This window comes from Pygocentrus nattereri, chromosome 27 (assembly GCF_015220715.1).
Source record: "Pygocentrus nattereri isolate fPygNat1 chromosome 27, fPygNat1.pri, whole genome shotgun sequence".
Classification (NCBI taxonomy): Eukaryota; Metazoa; Chordata; class Actinopteri; order Characiformes; family Serrasalmidae; genus Pygocentrus; species Pygocentrus nattereri.
The window spans coordinates 7,652,080-7,676,429 of NC_051237.1; the positions used below are offsets into that span (position 1 = coordinate 7,652,080).

Sequence of the window (24,350 nt, forward strand, 5' to 3'; positions counted from 1 at the left end):
TCTGTACTGGACAGAAACGGGAAGTCCCTGCAGGGGCAGCTGTTGGTGTAACAGACCAAGGCCATGGTCAGCTGTGTCACTGTATGCCCCTCCCGACAGTCCAGCCCTTGAAGTAGCCTGACTCAAGGCTACTAAGCCTAGTGGTCATGGATACCCCCAGCCTAGGAGAAAAAAAAATTCCCTTGGGCACTGTTTCAGAGAATGTATTGCTAATCCAGTCGGAGGGCACTCGCCCATTATTGTTGGTTAATTGTGCATTGAACAATAACAAAAGGGTTTGGTGAGGTAATTGTTTGTGTGTGTGTGTGTGTGTGTGTGTGTGTGTATGTATGTATGTATGTATGTATGTATGTATGTATGTATGTATGTATGTATGTATGTATGTATGTGTGTGTTTTTTTAGTGTCAATTGCCTTATACCCATTTAATCATTCCCAAAGGCAAGGCAGAGTGGTGGAGAGAGAGAAAGTGCCAGAGACAGACTGTGTTGAAAGTGTAGGGTGTACTCCTGGTGTGACTGAGGTGAATGGTTTGAACATGATTTGTTTAAAGGGAGTAGCTTACCTTATCTTTCTCTTTCTCCTTGTGTCCACATGACTGCCTTGTGAAGGCTAAGCATTTTCTCTCCCTTGTGTTGCATGTCTTTAAAGCTCTCTTCAGCCATTTCAGAAAAATTCAAATTTCATTTGTAGTGGCTCACTTTTCCCCACTTTCTATTTTTTATTATGTTAATTGAAAATGGTGTGGCCTTTATTTCTATGTTGTAATTCAATCCTGGATCATGGGGCAGCATTTGTTCAGGCCCAGAGTGGATGGCATTAGGCATGTGTGCTGACCATGTGGATCAGAAGCAGGGAGGAGAAGGCTTTTCGGCAGAGGTGGGGGGGGGAGTTTTTCCTACCCATCTAAAATCCACACACTGGGCCTATTGTCGGCCAGGTCAGCCATGGGCCAAGATCAAAATGAAATGACATAAAAGGTCAAAAGTAGGTTTCCAAAAAAAAAATCAAATTATAGTGTTGCTGTATTTTACAGGTTGAACCAAGTTAGATGGGAGGTTTTTGTGCATGTTTTGCTTTGCACAGCCAGTGCAACCCTCCACAGTCCTAGACTGTAAGAGCTGTCTTTAATCTGTTGTGTCTGTTGAATGGTGATGTTTGGGGGTTGGGGGGTGACCGGGTTTGGGGTGGGTGAGTCAGTATAGTTGCTAAGATGAAGTTACAAGTAGGTCCACCTGGATGGTGTAAGGGGACAGATGGCAGGTGAAGGAGTAAGTGTTGGAGCATAAGCTTGGCTTAAGAACAGCAGGTATATGTATTAGTACTCTTCTTTTCTCTTTGTGTATGCGTTGGTTCCAGGAAATCTGTAGTGCAGCTTGACTCTGTACTCTCCCCCCGACACTGTAATCCACTAACCCTGATTAGTTTCAATCCCCCTCAACACTGGCTCAGACATTTTTACACAAGCTTACCAACCTGGAGGCAAACCACCAATAGCCACGCATAAATACATTAATACAGACAGACACACATACACACATTTTTCACAAAGTCTTAGCCTGTGGCTTTTCAAGGCCTGTCTAAGTGGCCCTGGAACAGACTACATACTTTTACCAAGATGCAGGCACAACTTTTTTCTTAAATTAGATATGGAATTTGATTGCCTGAGTGATTTCATGTTGCACTGTAAGTTTACCCTGTGACTGTCGACTGCAAGCTTTTGCTCACACCCACAGCCGGACAGCTGCTAAAGCGTATTGCCCTGCCTACCACCGTTCTTTAACACCACACATGGTGCATTATGTGCTGTGATACTTTGTGAAGACATTCCATGAATGTTGTGGCATATTTTTTTTTTTTTTTCCTTGAGTCCATATGAAGATATGGAGCCCATATGTCTCCGCTCTGAGTCTGGAGCTGTGGCACTGGTCTGCAGTAACGCAATCCATGGGCTGGACCAAAGCAGCTGTCATTTGCAGTCCAAAGTATCATGCTTTCAAAGGTGGATCTTCTTCATACATTCCCTCACTGTTAAGACCAAGACAGTGTTGCAGAATGTACTCTAAAACAGTAGCTGCATAAAACCAGTTTGAAAACTAGTAAAAATATAACAGTATCTTGGGAAAGAATAGAGTGAATGTTTATAATTCAGCAACTCAGCTAAGCCTAGAGAATCTTGTGAAAGTCCATGTTCTTAGCAACAGAGTCAGCTTTTTGTCCGTTGTCTAAATTCGTGATTCTCAACTGGTGGGTTGTGACCCATGTGCAGGCAAGTAGTGAATCATAATTTATTAAGGCCTGTCAAAAAGTTTAACTTTTTTTTTGTTATATGTTTATCAACTGTCAATACTGCACTTTTATTTTGAAAGGCATCAGAGATTTCCCACTTACAAGTGGAAACAAGAGACCCGTCATTGGTAGCCTAATGTTAAACAGTAACATGATGGCCTACAGTCGAAATAAAATTGGCTTATGAAACATTCACACAGCAGTTTGGTAGCTTTTCACAGCAAGATGACAAAAAACGAAAATCTGTCCCTTTATTAAATATAGATATTTCCCCCTTACACTGTGGACAGAAGAGCAAGTGAGAAACCACAATGTGTTTTGTGTGGCAACATTTTAACAAATGAAAATATGAAGCCTAAAGCTAAATTAAATCTTATTTGTGGCTTATGAAATAAATTAAAACAGTTAGGAAGTTAAATAGTTTTTACTTTGTAACTTAGAAATAAAATACAATTGTTGCACTGAGCAAGGCTGTGAAGTTTGTTTTTTTTTTTTTTTTGTTTGTTTTTCCCCCCAATTGTGCTCTGCGCAGTTTTTTTAATTCCCCTGCTGTAACACGTATGATTTATACTGAAAAGTTAATGCATAACAAGTAATGGGTTTCTAGCACTCCTGAGAAATCCTCCTGTAAAGCACTGTGCACGAATTAGATTACTTCTAGTCAATGTGTCAAGGTTGTATGTAAAGTACCCACCAGTTTAAAGAGCATATATTCCATGCAGCACCAGAGATGGTCACTCTGGGTCACTTGTCTGCACTAAGGCTGACTCCTGCTAATTCATTTAGCATGTCAGGCGTACCATGCTTCAGAGCTTATCTCATTATGCTGTCTCCCTCATAAACATTTACACCGTTTTCACCCATCTAACTCAGCAGTTCTCAGAGGTTATGGAATGTTCCTGTATATCCAGTGATCACTAGGCGCTTCAGATGACTGTCTGACAGAGTGCTGTGGTGTCACTGATTTGGTGTTCAGTGAAACAGTCAGCTCTTATGTTTCTTTCACCTTATGATATCATGAAATGCTGTAATGAGTTTTGGTCTGTGTCTGAAACACATGGCCAAATTCTCACAGAATCTGTTCAGATTCAGCCCAGTGACCATTTTACAGCATCCATGTTGCCAGATCTGAATTAACTGAGCCATTCATGTTTCAGTTGTGATCTGTGACTGAGTGAAAGTGAGATTCTGGGGAAAGCTCAGGATTTTGCACACTGCTGTCTTTGGTGTGTTGTTTTGTTTGTGTCCTTGTTTCCATGTGTCCTTGAAACTTGGGGCCAAGTGCATTGCCCTTACTCTGTTATTAGGTTTGCCATCATGGTATAGGTAAGATAGCAACAGACAGACAGACAGACATACTGCAGTAGAGGCAGGTGTGGGAGCAGCGAGATGGAGACTGAAACAGTGAAGCTCAGTGTCTGCAAGTGGCTAAGTGTGGCAGTACAGGCATGCAGGCAGATGCAGTGGCAGAGATAAGAACAGAGGCCCGGGTATCTCCTCCTTGCCAGCAGGGTGTGGCTGGCTCCGAACAAGCACACAAACAAGGCGAGACGCCCCTGTTCCTACAGCTCTGTTACGCCCCCTCTGGACACGGCCCACAGTGGCCTAAATTCTGCTCTGTAAACTGTTGGTTCATGTCAAGTTAATTTGTATAGAGATTCTTAAAGAAATAGTTCAATAAAAACAGCAGTCGTTCAGCAAAATCATGTTTGGTGTTTGAAGTTTTCTTTTTTAGTTTTGCCCTGAAGCTACAAGGCTAATGTAGCTTCCAAGTAATGGTATAATTATGTACTTCAGTTTGCTTTAGTACTGTGCAATCTATGTACCTAAATCAAAACATGCTTGGTTCAGATCATGTCAAGTTGTTGAGTAATCTTAAAATAGATTTGCTTATGTGGTTTCTAACTCTACTTTGAGATTTATTAATTTATTTATAACCAAAGTTCTAATTAAAAAAAAAAACAAGCTAATAGGCTCACACTGTGACATTTTCTCCCAGTAGAGCTACTGCAGAGTGAAACTTCAAGCTTTATCTGATTAATCAAGGACATTGGGACATGAATATTGTGTTGAGGTTTGAACTGAAACACCCTGGAGGTGGGGACGGGGTTGGGCATGTCTAATTTGCATGGTTCTATTTAGGTCTCTACCAGAGTGAGTAGGTTTTAGTTAGCCAACCTTTTATCTTTCCATTCGATGCTGGTTTGGCTCACCATATTGTGGCCCTTTTTTAAGGCTACGGTTGTGACAGTGTGCTATGTTTATAATGACAGAGAGCTTTTACAGTGTAATTATGTACTGTGGAGTGGGGTGAAAAGATGTATTGTTTCAACTGTGTGAGTGTGTATGGCAGTTTTTATATATGTGAGTGCGTGTGAGGACTGTTTCCTTGGTCTCCTGTACCTTACGTTGTGGTGTAACTCTGTTCTCTCCCTGCTGACTCAAAAGAGACAGTAGTGATGTGCAGCTGTGACTCTTCACACAACCACACTTTTTTTTTTTCTTTTTTTTTTCTCCCCCCTTCCATCTCATCTTTGTCACGCCATCACCCGCAACTTGGAGACTTCTGTCTTCCAACCTGTCATTTCCTTCTTGTGGGCCATCGTTTTTAAGGCCATTACACTCAGTCTTTTTCAGCAGGTTTTTGCAAGATTTTGTGTTATGCATAATTTTGTTCATGTGGTTTTAATGCTCATTCATTAGATTCTAAACTGGTTCAGATGAATTTGCTTTCATTTCAGTTTGATCCAGTTCATTAAATGTAAAATAAAATGTTTGCTGAGCTGAACGATTTTTTGGTAGCTATTAAAATGTTGTCGTTGATTTTGTAAATTATGTGCAATATGTTTCACAAGTATATCAAATGTAGGGAATTAACTTAGATTTACAGTGAAAAGAAAAGCATGACTGTGTGTTTGCTGTATAAAACTACACCTGTTGAAATGTGTTTGTTATCTAAGAGAAGTAGTAATTACATATAATTAACTCTAGGTCGATAAGTAAAGTTGATCCAGAGATTATCAGTCTTCTATTCATTTCCTATCCACAGTCAAAAGAAAATTGAAAGTATGGTCAGATTAGTTCTAAGCACCACTGAAACATCTGCCCTGGAAAAGTTTTGTTTGTAAGTGATTGATTAGTTGTGGCTGCCTCCTCTTTTTCTAGATGATTTCTTTATCATGGGCCTGAATTGCAAGTTCACTGCAGTGTGTTCCTGCCACAGTGACTGGAGTGGTGACACGCTAGCTTCCTGTTTGCTTCTTGGCCTCAGTGGAGAGCTGGCCTCTAGGCTCCCTGCTCTGAGCGCCCCTCATACAGCAGCGTGGGAAAGCCAGGCTTAAACATTTTGATAGCTGGCCTCTCCAGTGTGTGGAGAATAGCCCTGTCACAGATTTTATGATCTGCCAGAGCGAGTGTTTGTGGTTAAGAGGGAGAAAAAAAAAATCAGTTAAAGTGTAAAATAGTAAGAACATGCAGTATCGTAAACTCAGTGAAGATTTCTCTTTTTCAATGCAGTCTTTATATTTATATTTTTATTTATATATATATATATATATATATATATATATATATATATATATATATATATATATATATATATATATATATATATATATATTTTTTTTTTTTTTTTTTTTTTTTTTTTTTAAGCACCGGGGACACAAGAGTGCGTGACAGCAGCTATGTAACAAGGCCTGAATGTGTGTGCCATAATATTTGACTATATTACTGACCCATGATATTATCGCAATATTATAATGGGTTAGTAAGTAGCACCTTTTCGTTCACATCCCTGCTGGAATTCAAGCAGTCTCCTGCCGATAAGGCAAAAACATACACTGTGCCACTGAGCAGCTTAGTATGAGGCACTCTTTCATACCTAAAATACAACAGTAGAGGCTGAACTGGAGAATCTGAACACAAAAAATATGAAGTCGCATTTTGCAGGAGGATAATGTTAACAATTTTTTTTTATAAAGAGAGCTTATGAAACCTAAGAGATGATAAACATCAGTCATAAGCGCAAAGCATTGTGGGTAGCTCTACCCCTGGGGCTACAATTTATCTTTTAAGACTGTTTCTGTTTCGCTTCAGTTGACTTTAAGAAACGTTGTAATTGAGAAACAGAAACAATCAGATCATTCAGTAAACTTGGTATCAAATTTTCATATTGGTCATGCCCATCAAAAGGGGATGTCTGTCTTTTTGAAATACATTCAAGAAAGGAGCATAATTTCTTTGTTACTTTGCAGTAACTAGAGTGTAAAATAAGCTGTTTAGATCTTGCATTTTCACAAACTGCAAAACTGATGGAGCAACTGAAAAAAAGCACTACCTGATGAACAATGTCAAACCTCATGCTTTTATCTCCTGGTGATGTCAACACTCTTCAGACCTCAGACTTTTCAGATGTTCACATCAGCTACACAATTAATGTGCGGTTTTAACAATAGTTGGGAAAAGAGATGTCAAATCCTTTTTTTAGGCAAATCTTACTCTTCATATCAAGGAAGACACTTTTTAATGAAGATGGTGTACCTAAAGTATTGCCTGTTTTTATGTTTACAAACCGCAGTGATTTTTATTTATTTATTTTTCCTTTTTTGGTTTTATTTAGTAGTTATTTATTTCTGAAAGATATAGTAAAGTGTTACAGAAGTTTGAATTACTATATGTTTGTTTTGATGATGCATGATTTGTGAGGAACCACTTTATCGCGGCCAACAGGGCTGTATAATCTCTGCTTAGTCTCTTCTTTTCCATCTTTAACCTCTCCTCATCTACACCAAAACCCTCTTTTGATCTTGTGTGAACATTTGTTGTAAACATCATGGGTGGATGATTTTAATTTTGATACTGATGATGTGAGGCAGTGAAACTCTTTGGGTCCTCTTCCTTTTCTGCTCCCTTCCACAATCTCCCCCTGTTCAGTTTGAGCTTTCACTCTTTCCTGTCCTCCACAGTTGGCTCTCTCCACCTTCTTTAATGCACTTCAAATGAGCCGAAGCTTTCCAGGACCTGGTTCTTCTCAGCCAGGTCTGACTTGGACTCTGGAGCAGCTCATTAAAAAGGGATTACTGCTCCTGAACGAACCTGGTTCAAGAGCACTCATTAGCACAGTGATTGATCTTTTAATACATTTGCGTGTCAAGAGGGAGGGATGTGCCTTCTTAACTTCTGGACCACCTGAGCATGTTGGAGAGTTTGTCCTGTTCTTTCACTTGGTGAGAGAGCTAGTAAGAAAATGTAAAGGGAAAGGTTTACCTACCAATTCTGAAGTCCATGTGGAATTAAACGTGACTCTAGTAGTATTGTAGCATGGATGGTGCACAGAAGTGCAGACAACTCAGAGTTTGTGCCCACAATAGAGCTTTGTTTAGAAATGATTCGGCAGCAGAATTGCTCCTATTTCTGGTGGTTAGCAAACATGCTTTTGAACGTCTAGCATGGCTCATGCTGCTACAGAATCTCACAGTGGGGTTATGAATTGGGACCCAAACCTAGAAGATGGTAGCTAATGCTCCCAAGCACAGTGCCTACCCGAACTGCTCCAGCGTTCACATAATCTGTAAACATTAGTGTCATATAGTTGAAAATGTATCTGAAAAGTTTTACTTACTGTTTTAAGAATTAAATACAGCCTGGTTCAGCGTGAGTAAAGCATCATGGGAACCAAAGCGTATTCAGACACCATGGCATGTACAATTATTACTGGCAACAGTTTTATTTATATCCACATCAGATGTGGCTATTGAAACATTATTCTTTTTAGCATCTTTATCTACCTGAATTTTAATGGTATGTGCAAGTAACTAACTACACTTGCAGCTCATGGAATTGTTTGTACGTAATTCTGATAAACGTTTTAGCCGAATGAACGGAAGCCTGATGTGTTCTTTAAAGTTGAAGAAAAGCATGTGGTAATGCCGTGCTTGACATGATAGTTTCACCTGCCACACCTCATAATTTATTCACATTTGGTGGGTGTTAATTTCAGGTGCTGGCCCAGGCAAGTTGTGGGCTGAAGGTCCGGATTAGCAGGTACACTAGTATACCAGCATGCCACAGATAAGCGTGGATAGTGCAGTGTACTAACAGTGCAAACCATGTTATCCTCTCTGACTGAGTGGCTGAGTTGTGGCTGTTTTCATGTTTTGAATGAAAATAAAAAGAAGCAGTCTCTCAATCACCTCCTGCTATCTAGACCAATGCATCTGAAGTAGTCCACTTTGTTTTCAAGGCAGCAGACAAAAAGGAATGACTGGCCTTTTGGAGTTAGCAAACATGGACACCAGACCGACTGCCACATTTCACTCGTACTTCTTCCAAAAAAATTGACTTGGCTGCATCAAATGAAGTCACAGTCTTGGGGCCTTATGCACAAAACAAGTCTTGGACCAGCTAGCGCTAAAGCCTGAATAACTATAGTTTTTTTTTTTTTTAATTCCAGCAGGGTCTGATGGTTGGAGGCACAAGTATATGAGACACGTGTATGAGAAGACTTCAGAAGTTTGACAAAGCTCAAGTTGCTGTCTTATTCAAAATTCCCATTCCACCTAAAATATTACAGCAATTAAAGTTCCTGTACAGATCCCAGATTGTAACTGCTTGAATGTGCTGAAGATTGAATGGAATTGGGACAGAAAGCAGCCAAAAAGACAACTTCTGCCTTGAAATCAAAAGATGTTTTTTTTGCCAGGCCCAATCATGGTTACTTTGCACTTCGAACAGCACTGTTACTAAGGTGGAATGCATATAGCCTTGCTTAAGGCTGCACTGATATCTCCACCCTCAGCATCAGCCTATACTGCTGTCTGGAAGATCCCCATCTCACATATCTTAGCTTCAGCCATTACTTTGCATTGAACATCTGCACTTTGAACCCAAGTTGTCAATAAGGCAATAAACAATATTGATGTTTTGCCCTTTATTTGTCCAAACTGAGTGATTAAGTTGAGCTGACTTTGTTAGAAGGTTGTGGGAGGGGCATATCAAGCAGGATTTATTCAAGGTCCTTTACTTGCTTGAGGGAAAAGGCAGCCTTTCAGGAGGTTGGGGTCAAGTGGCCAGGGCCGGTGCCAAATTGCCAGGTTACTATGGTGATGAAAACAGCTGGAAGAAAATGGTGGTTCAGGTTAAAAGGGAGCACCCTTTCTGTCTGCCCGGTATTTGTGTAGCCTCTTTTTCTTCTGTCTCTGTCCTTTCCTATCCCTGACCTGTTCCTAAATTTGTCTCTCTCACGACCTTTTTCCCACCCTCTCTGTCATTAACCTGTGATTGAGAAAGCCTTTCGTTAGCCTGGCACTGAAGCTGAAAGAGAGGAATGAGAGACTGGCACTCCTTCTCTGCAGAGTTGGAACACTAAATCTTGCTTTGTCTCTTATGTTTTTTGCATACAGTGTCTTCTCTCTACCATCCCAGTGAAAGCCTCCCGTACCTCTTTGCAGAGTTACTGCACAAGTAACTGCACTAGCAAATTACCTCGATAAATTGGCCTTTTCCTGCTTTTGGAACCAGTTACAGAGGCTGAAGCCGTCACTTGTGACACAACTATGGTGTCAGTGCCTGCATGTGAGCGCGCACACACACCCACTCTGAACAGCTTTCTCGTCATTATTGTTGGCGAGGTACTGCCAAATGAATCTTTAAGACTGTTCTTGTCCTGACAGTTGTGAATGAGCTCTGATAATGGGCCAGGTAATGTTTGTGTTTAGCCATTCACATCAATAGGTCAGGCCTGGGTTTGGCATCAGCCCAATTTGGCTGTTTTTATACTAGCATCACGCAAATTTATCATGCAGAAATGCAGATTTCCTTGCTACTTTAGCCGTTAAAGCTGGTAGTTGTTTTTGCAATGATGTATTTACAGTTCTCAGGCCTGTTTTTGTTGTCAGGGATTCCCCTACTTTGGCCTTTAGCAGCCATTGATAAACTAGTTTTCACAACCATTCACAGAGCCTGGAGTGACATGGTGCCCACAAAAGCTGTATTTACTGTAAAGGAACTACTTACTATTGTGTGTGAGTGTTGGCTCCAAATGCTAGGTTTTCTCTGATGTATTTCTTTTATTTCAGGGCTTTTCCATGATTTTGTTTGACATATAAACATCCTGCCTTTAGACAGTCTGAGAGTAGAGGGTGGTATGGACCTCTAATAGCAGAATTAGCACGCAGTCTTTCACAGTAGTCTTGTTTCTCATGTGGTGTTTCAGCCATTCTGTATCCAGGATGTGGTTTGTTCCATGCGTGGTATCCTCAGCTCAACCCCTGTGTTAAGTCAATCTGTGGCTCAGGCTGCTGTAATCTCTTAAAGGCACCTATGGGCATGTTCATGTAGGGCTCGGTGCTGTCCATTCACCTTGTCAAAACAGTTATACACACCCACTCTGTCAGTAGTAGCACTACAGCTTCCCCAGAGCTCACTGTCTGTTTACCCAGAGTCTTTCACTTGGAATAGATCTTTTATTTGTTTTAATTTTTTGCTTTCTGCGTTGCCTAAAACTAACTCAATTTCAAGAGGTTATTGCATAGATGTTCATAGATTTATTAGCAATAGTAGTTTGAGTTGTTCAGTCAGTGAGCATGCCAGTGGCTGCTTTTGAGCAATAGATGGGCAGGTACCAATTGTCTCATTGTCGGCTGTCCTGCAACTGTGATGTCAGCAGTGCCACATGTATGTTCAGCTGAAGTGATGTCACATCCTGTGAGTTGCACTCAGAGACATGTGCTGACACTTCCCTAAACGGTGTGAATGCAGAGCCATGTGTAACAGTGATTTTGTTTCTTTCTGCTGTTATTTGACTGTGAGACCAGCCTGCCCCCTGTCTGGATGCTGAAGTATTACAAGGAATTTTGAGTGTGTGTTTTGGGAAAGAGATTAGGAAGTGGTCCATTTTTTGCATGTTTATTAATCAGCAAGCTGTTGTGACAGGTCTGTTATCCTGTTTTGGTCCACACTTCTATATGCAGTGTCTGAGAAATTCTGCTCAGGAAGAATTATGCTGTAAGCAGGACAACAGTTTCCTCTTTCCTGTGCATGTGTGTGCAGTTAAGGTCGATAGAGCAGTGAGGGCTGGCACTGTGGTGTAGTTAGGATGTTTCACCACTGCACAGCTGATTCTGGGTTTGTAGGAGTCTGTCTATGTAGTCTGTTTACTTCGTATTTCTCAGACACATGAGTTTCATTAGGGTGTTATGTAATCCCTGTTTAGTTATTAGCCTTAGGTCTTTGTGGCATAATCAGCACCACTGAATAGCTGGATACATATGTTGTTATCTATTTACACAGCTAAGGTAAGGCATATAAGTTAAGGATGTATGATATCATTGGTAATAATTTAACTATTTTCAGATATGTGCTTAAAGAAGATAAATATCTGCAACAGACAGATTTGACGGATGACTGGGTACACAGGGCTACTGTGCTGTGCAATTTATCATTCTTTTACTCTGTTTATAAACTTAAAGAAATGCATTTAATATTTCTTTGTAATACTAATCCAGGTCCCAGTTTGTACATTTCACAGTGAATCAGAATTGGTATCTGCATCGGCATGTACATGTTCAACGGTCCACAATTCCTATATCAGCCTATCCCAGGATAATTTTATTTAGCATTACAAACTGAGGCAATATTGTAGCTTCAATTATGTAAGTAATTTTTTGAAGCAAGGTAGGGAGACAGACATGGTTTCTTCTGTGTTGAGACAAGTTGCCGAGTCTAATTGATTTATCACTCTATTTTTGTTCCTGCCATTTGTCCCACTGCACTCTGTCCAGTCCTGATGTTCCATCATCTTATTTCCTCCAGACTGCCTCTTATTGTGTGGAAGAAGAACAGAGTGCACCAACCTCTACCTCACACTTTTTTTAAAGAGCTTAAAAAGTAATATTTGGGCTATCTGCACTATTTTTGGCTGCAAGCTATGATGTTAGAGTAAAAAATACCAAGTGAATTCACTGCAAGGGGGCCTGTGTATGTGCGGGTATGGGTGTGTGAGACTGGGTTTGTGTGAATGTCAGTGTGACCTTGCCTGCAAGCTCAGTTCATTTAATATTGGTGCTGACTCAAGAGATTCCCACAATGGCTAGTAAACAAGAAATATGGCACTAAACATGAGAAATAGCAACAATGTTTTGAATTTTATGTTAATTGTATGATAAGCGAGCGATGGAATTTAGCCCTGTGGTCAAGGTGGGTGTGGATGTGCATAGTGTGATATTTCTCTCCTCTTGTTGGATAGGTAAATTGATTCAAAACCCTAAATATACCCTCATTAAGCCACAGAGCTATATCATAACACACACTCTTGTTTTTACACTTGTTTCTCTGTTTCTCTTATAAACTAAACTCTGATGTCAAACCAGACTCCTCCTTCTTCCAAAGACCATTCTTCTGTCCTAGATTATTTCTTTGTCTCCTAAATTTTATTTCTGTCCATGACTAGCTTCTGAAAGATTGAATGTGTTTTTCAGATTTGCAGATTTGAATCATTTGAGTTTCACCTTTCTTGTTGAGGACAAGTTTTTGAACTATCTCTTGACCTTGTGGTCTTGCAGTCCCTATCCTTTCCTCTGTGCTTCTGGTGTGGGTGTGGGTGTGGGTGTGTGTGCGTGCGTGCGCATGTGTGTGTTGATATGTACAGCGTGTACCAAGTCTAGAGTGTATGCTCCTTTAGCTGGGAAGGTCCCTGTCTCTGAGGCCCATATGAAGAGCAGAAGTGAGAGCAGAGTATGTTCTGCTCTGTGATAAGAACATCTTTGAAGCATGAAGGTTGTTATTATAATGCTGTAGTCATAACATATGTGCGTATGTTCACGCTGACCAGCTAAAGCTTAGGGACAGGTTTTTTTGGCTTTGCAATGATTTGGTTAGTGTCATTTACAACAGTTCATGTTGGTATTCACAGATAATTGTTTAAAAATTTGATCAGCATTGGACAGATGATTAGATTTGACTGATACTTCAAACAGATGTATAATGATGTATCTACTTTAGAAGATCAGAATGTTAGAAAATTTACAGCAATAATTATATTTCTTTGTTATGATGATCCAGGTCTATTCAGTTCCAATTTCAAATTTTAAAAACGTTTATGTATCAGTATCGGCAATAGCTGAAGGCGTGCACACAATGCACTTATATATATATATATATATATATATATATATATATATATATATATATATATATATATATATATATATATATATATATATGTGTGTGTGTGTGTGTGTGTGTGTGTATATATATATATATATATATATATATATATATATATATATATATATATATATATATATATATATATATATAAATCTGCATTGGCAATTCCCATATTGGTGCATCCCTATTTTTTTAATATTCAGCTTCATGTGAGTAAAGTCTCTTTTGTTGATATGACAAGCAAGATTTTCACTAAAAATAATGCATCTGTTTTTCCAAACTATTCTCAAAAGCACATTGAATTTTCTTGTCCCAAAGGTGGTTTAAACACTCAAAAGTTTTGAGGGCTGATGAGTGCTGGGCTCAAATATTGTCCATGACAAACATTGTAACTGTTTTCTAGGTCTCCCAAACTTTCATATCAGTCTTCCAAATGCGTACTACACACACATTTTCTTCCTTCGTTTACCTTGTGATTCTGTTGAGCACAAGCCATGGGAATGGCTCCTGACCCTGAGCAGCATCATTCTTTCAGCCGCAGATTTGCATTTTCTACTACCTCCCTCACCTTCCCCTGTCACGCTAGTCCTCTCTGTACCACTTATTCTAGTCACTAAACTTTGTCTCTCTTACTTTCTCCCACCTTTTATGAAAGACAAAGATGTGGGAGAAGTTTGGAGATGAGTAAAAATGACTAGGAGTGATTAGACTAAGGGCAGTGAGGATGCTGGGTATGCAGGCACTGGAAGTCCCCTGCTGTGTTTGCTGGGGATCTCTCAGTGAGTAAAGTGACTGCTATGGCACCACCTGTCACAGCACAATTGCTAAGATTTTACTGTTAGGTACTGTTACCTACTTATTTGAATGCACTTACATGAACAGGTGGCAGAATCGAGACTCCTGTTAAGTGTATTAGATTAATTTTGATATTGTCTTGCTCTCTTATCCCCAACACTGATATTATTCTGTAGTGTGAGTAAGAGCCTCAGGCCTCCAGTCTGTATGTGCTGACTCACTGTTCATGTTCATTCTGCCCATGCAGACACCCAACACCACTAGAGCAGCATATAACAGAACACCTTCAGCAGGGCTAATGCAGTCTGATGAGTCGCTCTGTCCAATCCAGCACCTTCCTAATAAAACATACACGTCTACCACTTCTGTTTCCTGTCAAATAGTGTTCTGAGAGCTCCCAGAGCCACTTATGGCAAAACAGTTCTCTTTGACATCCTTTCTCATGTGTCTCACACATACAGAGACGATGAGCACATGCATCACACTCCCTTCAGCGTTATGTGCCACTTCAGTGTCAGTCAAATCCAGCCAGTTGTTCACACCACAAGGCTGAGGATGTCCACCACGTGGAGTATGGTGGTGAGCGGTAGTGCATGCTCATAGCAACAGAGGTACACAGGCATAAACAGACAGACATAGTGACGTGCATGCTATTTCATGAGCATTACTTCAGACAGGAAGGAGAAACTGTCATATCATAGATTTCTTTTCAACTGAATTTTACTTCGGTTCTGTTCTTTTGTTCCTGTTTCAGAATTTTTATAACGGCTGAAGCAACAGCTATAGATCAGCTCTTGTTTCAGAGGAAAGGAATTCAGTGAAAGAGTGTTAGAGAGAGAGAGTGAGTCAGAGAGTGAGAGAGAGCAAGAGAGAGTGAACAGACTCACTGGGGATGATTAGTCCCACCATTTACTTGTTCAAAGTCGGACAAAGTTGGAAACTGAAATTTTTAACAGCTAAAAGAGTGACATCGTGATCCTCTTCTCCTTTGTTTGTTGCGCTGGCGGAGAGAGGTTAAGAGGGAACTGAAGAACCATCTTCCGAAAAAGGCAGTGATCAAACGAGAGATGAGGAGCAGAGAGCAGATGCTGCTAGCACACTGGACTTTATAAGCCTGCTGAGACTCTGAGAGACTAAGACTAATAGTTAAAGGTGCCGTTTTACTTGGTGTACTTGGTGCCATTTTAAACTTCTGTTGGGCTGAGGGGAGATCAGAGGTAGGTGGAGGTGGCGATGGATCTTTCTGACCCATCAGTATTGACCCCTATATTGTTTGTGGCGGCACACTTCTTGACGGCGGCTGGGGTGTGGCTTTACCGTAGGCGCAGGCTGAGGCGGACAGCTGCTTGTCTCCATGGTAACGAAACCTCCCTCTTCTTCTTTTTTGATCTCCCTCTCCGTCTCTCCCTCTCTTTTTGTTGTCCCTCTTGTGATCTTGACTGGAAGGGACAGATTCTAGCTGGTTTCCACTCCCAGCCCCTCCTCTTCCTGTTACCAAATAACAGCTAACTTACGCTTTTTTTTAATATTATATTGTTTTTTTTTTTAAATGCATCAGCAATGCTAAATTTAGCTTTCATTCATCTTGTGCAGTTTTTTAATGTCATTAACTGAAATTTTGTAATTTATCGTATCATATTCTTCTAAATTGTTCATTTAATACTTTATAGTATGTCCACACATTTGTAGACACCTATACATCCAACATTTCTTCTGAAATCAAGGGCATTGATAAGGTGTTTGTTACCTCTTTGATGCAGTTACAGCCTCTGTTCTGGGAAGGCTTTCCACTGTTAGAACATTGCTGTGAGGATTTGATTGCATTTTGATTACCACAAAATCATGTCAGATCAGGTGCTGATGTTGATTGATTAGTTCTCTATATTTTCATCCAAATGATGCTATATCAGTCCAGAGAATACAGTTCCATTGCTCCACAGCCCAGTGGTAGAGGGCTTTATATCATTCTATCTGACACTTGGTGTTGGACATGATTTCCTTTCATTTCTGGCTGCTCCAGAGCATCTAATTTTATTGGTAAAGTTTTCAATGGGGATGATGCAAAGTGTTAGTTTGTGCATTTGTCAGTAATAGGGACACAAAGTAGCTGACTTGACCTGTTTTTTTGCACTTAATGCTGTTTATATTCTGTTGATTCTGTTTATGTACAGTAGTGCAGACATACCCTGGTGAAGTGTTAGGTGGTTGGGCTAAATGCAAATCTGGATTTTTCTGTTCAAGTGAAACTGCAGGACAGAGGTGACAAGGGGGTGACTGTGCTATGCTGGTTGTCCTGATGAATGTGAATTGACACCCGTCAGGTTTGAGTTGAACACTTCAACCTGACTGATTGAAGTCGATAGGATCAGAGAGAAATGCTGTGTTGCTGTGGCAGTCGGTTCTGGATCTGTGTGCAGAGGCTTTAGGGAAATGTGACATTATCCAGCCGCCTGGCCCTCTTTATGTAACACACTTCTGCTCATATTAGTGGAAAAGTCAGTAAGTAGACCAGACAGCTGGGGTCCTGCTCCTTTGGGCTCTGTGTTTGTGGAAGAGAGAAAGAGATGTGTAGGGTTAGGTAACTACCATTAGTTCAGAGAATGCTTTGTGTGTTTCTGTGTGTGCCATGAAATACAGGAACACTTGGTTTATTATTAGTGGTAACAGGAAGCAGAACATTGGGCTGGGTGGAGTCCAGCAGCTGCGTTTTGTGCACATGTATGTGTCTGAGATTTTAGACGTCATAGATTGTGTTGGATTACATGTTTTGTCATCATAATCCTTCATTCTTTTTTGCTGAACCACTGAAAACACACAATATATCACTAACTGAAATGTACGAGTGCCAACTTACAGTAGGCTGAGATTCACTCGTTACAGTCCTTCACTGTTTGGCTAGTTCAACCTTGCAGGCCTAATAGACCTTTAGTCTTAAACGGTTTAGTGCATAGGATTATTCTGTCACTGATCAACACGCGTGAGAGTCACTTTTGTGAATCCTGAAGTCCTGCATATGAATGCATTTGTGTTTTATCTACTTTTATTTTTGGGTTAACTAATTGTGTGATGAATTTAATGATGATAATTTACGGATAGTGATGATAACATGCTTTGCGTGTAAGAATAATGTATCTCATAAAAACATTTAGGCATTTTGCTTACAGATATACTGACTATGCATTATAGATCATTATAGATCCTTTTTCCTGCCTGCATTTCCCAGTTCTGGCCACCAGGAGATGTGTGTCCACATGGTCCAAGACTTTCTTCTAAATAGCCCCTTTGAGAAATAACACGTTTGCAGAGCCGGTTTGTTGTATCCAGGCAGATTTTTTGTTTTTCACAAAGGTTTTCTAAGTAATGGTCATAACGCTTTAACTGTTTTCTTGTTTAGTATCACTCATTTCAGAAGCCCCTGTGCTGTGTCTCACATTGATGAGCATGTATGCTGTGTTGCTGTATGAATAGAGCAACGGCACTGCTCCAGATGTTTGTGTTGATTTTGTTTGGGCCTGCTGATCAGTGTTCTGTGGTCACAAGGAGCCCAAATTGAATATAAGATAATTGTATGACGGCAGCTGGCTGGCCCTGGCGAGGTCTGCTTATTGCTCGGATTAATGCCATTGGCAAATATGAACCTTCTGTAAGTTGGCCTGTTCTATTTCCAAACTCAGCATGAGTCTTTTGCTGCCTTTTGGAGTGCCTCTGTTTTATCGGAACTTCCCTGGTTTGTCTTGTCCTGCTGCTCATGGGGGTAAAGCCGAGGAGAAAGTAGGCAATGACACAGTGCCGGCCTCCGAGTGTCACTGTGCATGTGGACAGAGAGAGTAATAGTGAAACGTTTAAGAAAGATCGCATTGAGTGAGAAAACTATGAAAGAGGAGGAACAAGAGATTCTCTGACTTGACCAAGGCACAGAGCAACAGAAAGAGATTAGATGTGATAACGATCGTGAGAGAGAGAAAGAGAGAGGGAGGGATAAGCGTACTGTGTGGCATTAGCTCTTAGCGTAAGCTCTGTCTGATATTTATAGTTCGGAGGGCTGCAGGGGAATGAGGCACACTCGCGAAAGAAATCTAAGGAGAGACGCAGGAAGACAACAACGGAGAAGAAAGGAGAGAGGCTGAGGAAGAGGAAGGAGTACAGAGGCTGATGGACAGCAGAGTCGTGATGGTCTCTCTCCATCTCTTGCTCTCTCGACAGCCAGGAAGAGAAAGTGACTGAAGGGGAGTCACTACTGCTCTACCTATAAACATCTAAGAGAGGGAGTGCGCGCTTGTGTGTGTGTGTGTGTGTGTGTGTGTGTGTGTGTGTGTGTGTGTGTGTGTGTGTGTGTGTGAGCAAGATAAGAGGCATGCACATCTTTGGATGGGTCGGCAGGATTTCTCAGTTTGCCCTCTGAATCCAGACGGATTAAAGAGACATTTTAATCAGGACACCAAAGGGACTGATGACATTCAGGACTTTCTAAAACACTGGTTTCTGCCCTGCTGATTGGCTCACTGTGTGTCATATTGTGGTCATACGTAACGTGATGTGAGGTTCTGTCAGAATGTCTGTGGCTGCTGTTGTTTTGCTGACTCGCACATTTTGTTTGCTCCATTGTTTTTTGTTTTTATTGATTTGTTTGTCAGTGGTCAGCTTCAGCGACGGGAAAATGGAACTTTAACAGAGACTGTCAGTGGAAAAAGATTTGGATAGTGACCTGGCTCCTGCAGCTCCAGACCCTCCCCTCTGCTCCCCTGCACTCTATTCCATTGCTTAGTCATTTCATCCCCTCCCCTTCCCCAAACTATCCATTATTCATTTTGCCCTGTAGCACCTCTGTGCATGTGAGCACACAGTGTGATCCACTTGTTCCCAGAATTCCCCTAGTCACCTCACTCCATCTCTTCCTCTACCTACACAGACTTGCTTTCACTTTCATTTTGTTTCTCCTCCCTCAATGTCTCCTAACTGAATGAGACAACATCACTTGTTAACGCTATACGACGAGAGACACAAGCTTTTCCTTCTCTCTCCAGCATATATGCTGCAAGTTGTTGCTGTCAGTAGGACCTCACAGGATACAGAGCATGGAGCTGTAGCTGACCGATGATGTCTTGGCCTAGTTTCCCATAGCACTTTCAGGTAAGGATGGATCTGACCAATGGTGGACAGACACTTTGGCTGTAGTGTTAGCATGGCAACAGGCTGGAATCAGCACACCAGAAGGCAGCATGGCATGCTGAAAGTTGCCTCATGACACCAGAAAAGACTTCTATCAACTTCCTTATTACTTTCAGATAAATGAAGCCATATCACACCCATGTGTTCAGGACTGAGCACTCACATCAGTTGGGAAATTTCCATGAACTTCTTTGACTTCTGTGACTGCAACTTTTTTAGATACTCAAACATGAGGACTGGCTTAAGTGGCTGCTCTCCCTGTCAATTATGAGTGGTGTGTGAAAAGAGAAAGTGAGAGAGCGAGAGAGAGCTTCTACCTACAGCTGCGTGTGCTGAGAGAGCTGGATGAACTGAGAGTGCTCCGAGTGCAGAGGGGAACTTTACCCCTTTTTAGTGGAGGGGGAGGAGCTCTCTTTGACTCTGACACACATGCACGTGTGCAGTAGAGAGCTACTGCGAGCCCAGCTTTGACATGGCCGCGGACGCAGCAGACGGACAGCAAGCGAGCTTCAGGCTTACCGGCTTTCCTTCAGGGCTGTGGATTTAGCTTGTGCTCTGATTCCTCTCTGGACCTTTATCCCACTGGGTGTTCGGATTAATCAGGCCAGCTGTATCAGAACATGGTACAGCACAAAATGCAAAGGGAGAGGTAACTCATTCTGGATTATAAAAGACAAGTAAAACAAGAAAATGTGGCCGGACTACTATAATGAGCAGAAGCTCAATGCTCACCTGCAGATGCTCATGTGCTGCACAGGTCAGTTTCTGTGTGCTTTGTGCCATTTGTATATGTGCTGTTTGTGCTATGCTTGTGCTAATCACTGTTGTTTTGCCCCATGGCACAGTGGAGTCTGGGTAAACATTATTGCACTAAATTTCTGTGCAGTGTTGTTATTGCGTGAAGGTGGTATGTAGCACAACACAATGACGTAGTGTGTGAATAGAGGAATGTGTGCCTCTCTGTGGCTGTCACTCCAGTTCTTTTGGGTCACACTTGCCAAGGCCTGTGTTTGTATCAGTATGTGTTTGGTGGCAGGCTGTGGGTGACTTGTTATTCTGCCCTTGTGTTTACTTTCTTATAATGTGGAGGGTGCCATACTGGAAGTTGTTTAGTAGCTGTAAGTCAAGGTGGCTTACAAGGGAGGAATCATAAGTTATGAGCTGATGAACCGCCTTCAAGATTAAGTCCAGTCACCTTGACTTAATAGTGCTAGATAATTCAAATGACTAAAAACCTTCGCAGACATACCTGAACTTCCTACAGAGTCTTTATGTATGAATGAGAATATTGGCAAGGATTTGATATGGCTGCAACAAATGTTTGATAAATTTGCAAATTTAATTTTTCAAAATTGGAAAAGCCTTTTAAGAACTTTTAAGAACCATACATCTGCAGTTCCACAGAGAAGCACTTTTTATTTTCCCTAACCGTTGCTACTAGTACTACCTTGTTGCTGGTAGCACACAGTTTTCAGCTCTGCACACCCTCTGCAAATTCATTGAACATTGCGATTTGGCATAGGTTGCGAGACTTTCACAACTCAAGGAGATGGTAGTGTGTGTTGGTAGGTTCCAAATGGATTAAAAACCTTGATCACCTCCTTTTCACTTTGTTTACGAGAGTTTACCCAAGTTTGTTTTCAAATTTAAGACCTGATTAAAATGACCACTCTTGCTGTTCAAACAGGGGGAAGATTCCAATTTAGAGTTTAAAATCAGCTTGCTGTGGAAGATTGCAACTTGTAGGAAAAAATTGTTTTAGCAAAATAAGCAAAATAAATCAATAGAGTAGATGCACTGTTGGCTGCATAATAATAATGTAGTAGTAGTAGTAGTAGTAGTAGTAGTAGTAGTAGTAGTAGTAGTAGTAGTAGTAGTAGTAGTAGTAGTATTTTTATTAATATTGTTAACTGCAATCATTATTACAATAATAATAATAATAATTAACAGCAATGCCATGTCATAAGCTTTATATTCAAATATGAATATTCGATAGTTGCAGGCCTTGATTTGAACACAGAATAGATAAAAATATCAGACACTCCTTGTTGTTTTAAAGCAAATTAGCATTAAGGTGACAAACTAGTCAAGCATGTCCTAGGGTGAAAAGCTCTTGCAACAGACTGTGTGGAAATTCTGTGCTGTGTGTGTGTGTGTGTGTGTGTGTGTGTGTGTGTGTGTGCTCCCTAGTTTCTTTGTGTCCATGCAATTTACCCTGGAGAAAGACTTCGTTAAGGTGCCTAACCTGAATTTCTTGGGTCCAAAATCCTGTTTTGCAAAGGAGAGACTGACTGCATGTTTGCTGCCAGTCCTAATCCTTCCTCTGATTAAGTGAATGTGATGGCTGTTGAATAAAGCAGTGAAGGAGAAACAAGTGTACAAGTCAAACATTTGTATGGAGTGTGTGTGTGTGTGTGTGTGTGTGTGTGTGTGTGTGTTTTATCACAAATTTGTGATTAGGTTGTAATGTGTGTACATATCTTGGAAAGGAAGTGGGCCAACAAGATTCTACACCACATGGCCTCTCTGTATCTCACTGTTGGCATAGCAACCACAACAGAGGAGGCTGAAGTAGGATGGGGAGAAGAGAATGGGAGGGAAAGAAAAACACTTGTGTCGGGGGGGAGGGGGGGCGTGTGTCAGGAACGGATGAAAGTTACTATGGGATCAGGGCTCTATTCTAGGTCTGCGTGCCTCACCGCTTTGGTGTGTTAACGCAGTGCTCGGACCAGATTCTTATACAGTCAGCTGTGCATCTGGCAGAGTTATCAGAAAGTATAACCCGATTTCCAAAAAAGTTGCAAAATGAAAAGAAAATGCAATGATGTGCAAATTATTTAAACCTTATATTTCATTGAAAGTGGTTCAAATAGAACATATCAAATATTGAAACTGAGATTATTATTATTTTTTTAAATATATGCCCGTTTCTAATTTGATGCCAATAACTTGTTCTAATAAATTTGGGACGGGGGCAGCAAAACATTTGGTAACGCAAAAAAAAAACAAAACAAAAAAAAACCACACCTGGTGGTTAATAGGCAACAGGTCAGTACCATGATTTGGTATAAAAAGAGCATTCCATAGAGGCTGAGTCTTAGGATGGGAATGAGTTCACCACTCTATGAAAGACTGCACGAGCAAATAGGGCAATAATTTAAGTATGACATTTCTCAAAATAAAGTAGCAAAGAACTTTTGCATTTCATTATCTATGGTACATAATAACAAAAGTTTTAGAGAATCTGGAGAAATCTCTGTACGCAAGGGACAAAACCAAAAACCAGTATTTGCTGGCCATGATCTTTAGGCCCTTTGGTATCAATGCATTAAAAACAGGCATGATTTTTTTAGTGGAAATCACTGCATGGGCTCAAGGACACTTTTGAAAACCACTGTCTGTGAACAAATTTTGTCGCTGCATCCACAAATGCAAGTTAAAACTGTAAAACAAAAGAAGAAACTCTACATAGGATCCAGAAATGTTGTGGCCTTCTCTGGGCCTGAGCTCATTTAAAATGGACTGAGGGGAAGTGTCCTGTGGTCTGACAGATCAACATTTGAAATTTTTTTTGAAAAACATGGACATCGTGTCCCCCAGACTCAAGATCTTTCAACTTATCAGTTGCACAGTTGAAATGCCAGTATTCATGATGGTATAGGGGTGTATTAATGCGCATGGCATGTGTGGTGTGCACATCTGTAAAGGCACCATTAATGCTGAGTGATATATGTTTTGACAACATATTCTGCCATCCAGACGAAGGAGAAGGCTTTGCTTGTTTTAGCAAGATGATGCCAAACCATATTCTGTGTGTATTACGCATTGCTCCTTATTAAGAGTCTGGGTGATAAACAGGGCCTGCCTGCAGTCCAGACCCGTCACCTATCACTGATGAACATTTAGCACATAATGAAATGAAATGAAAGAATGGGAAAATATTTCACTTTCAAAACTGCAGCAATTGGTCTCCTCAGTTCACAAATGCTTACAGGGTGTTGTTAAAAGAAGAGCTGATGAAACACAGAGGTAAACATGCCCCCATTCCAACTTTTTTGGAATGTGTTGCTGGCATCAAATTCAAAATGGGCATGTTTTTTTTTTTTTCTCAAAAAACAAAATTTCTCTGTTTCAATGTTTAATATGTTTTTAGTATTTTCCTTTAAAAATATGGTTTACATGATTTGCTTTTCATCGCATTTACATTCTGCACAGCGTCCTAACCTTTTGGGGTTGTAATTACAATGGGGTTGTAATTCTGTACATTAGAGGAATTTGTCTTGATAAATTTTGTCACTGTATGCAACAGTTTGCTTTTCTAAGCTTGTCACTGATGTTATCAGTTAGAGATCGCATGTCAGTATTAGTGAGTTTCAGTATTGGGCAGAGTCAGATTTCAGAAAGAAACGAATGAATCTGATCCAGTCCTGTAATAAATCTAACCTGAAATAGTGCCCCCTCTCATTGTGTAATGTCATGTTATTATTTGTGTACTGTGGAATACTGTAGGGCATGTTGGAGTAGTTTGAGCATGATGGCCTACTTTTAGGTACTCATCTTAATTGTAAAGCATTGTATTTTCAAAGATAAAAAATGGCTACAAGGAGCAGTCTACAAGGTCCAAGTACCAATCAGCTCAGTGAGGTCTGGTACGTCCGACTGAGGCCTTTTTACAGACAGAAGATGAATAGTATGTCAAACAGTCCTTCATCTGTTACGATTATAGATCAAGTTAAGAACAGATTAACTTCTTGCCGTTGGATTTATAAGGTGTAGAATTAAACAAGTAAGTCAAACATGCCGATTTCCAACATACATTTTGCGTGCATCATCTGAATGTTTTAGATAACTAGTTTAAATATTACAATACATTTTATGAAAACATTTGTAATTAGAAAGTTATTAGGCTTATTAAATTGCATTATTTTAATC

The 24,350-nt window shown here is 40.5% G+C and overlaps 1 protein-coding gene across 11 annotated transcripts in view; it reads left to right on the forward strand.

Moving 5' to 3' along the window:
- The window catches only part of macf1a (microtubule actin crosslinking factor 1a), a 173,607-nt gene that overhangs the window by 37,471 nt on the left and 111,786 nt on the right, over positions 1-24,350 (forward strand). Inside the window, exon 1 of one of the 11 annotated variants that reach the window (XM_037535223.1) lies at positions 19,896-20,175. The exons of the other annotated variants lie outside the window; for them this stretch is intronic. Within the exon in view, the coding sequence (XP_037391120.1) occupies positions 20,109-20,175 (67 nt within the window). The 5' untranslated portion in view covers positions 19,896-20,108. Of the gene's footprint in view, positions 1-19,895; positions 20,176-24,350 lie in introns of those variants that run through there. 11 annotated transcript variants of the gene reach the window in all.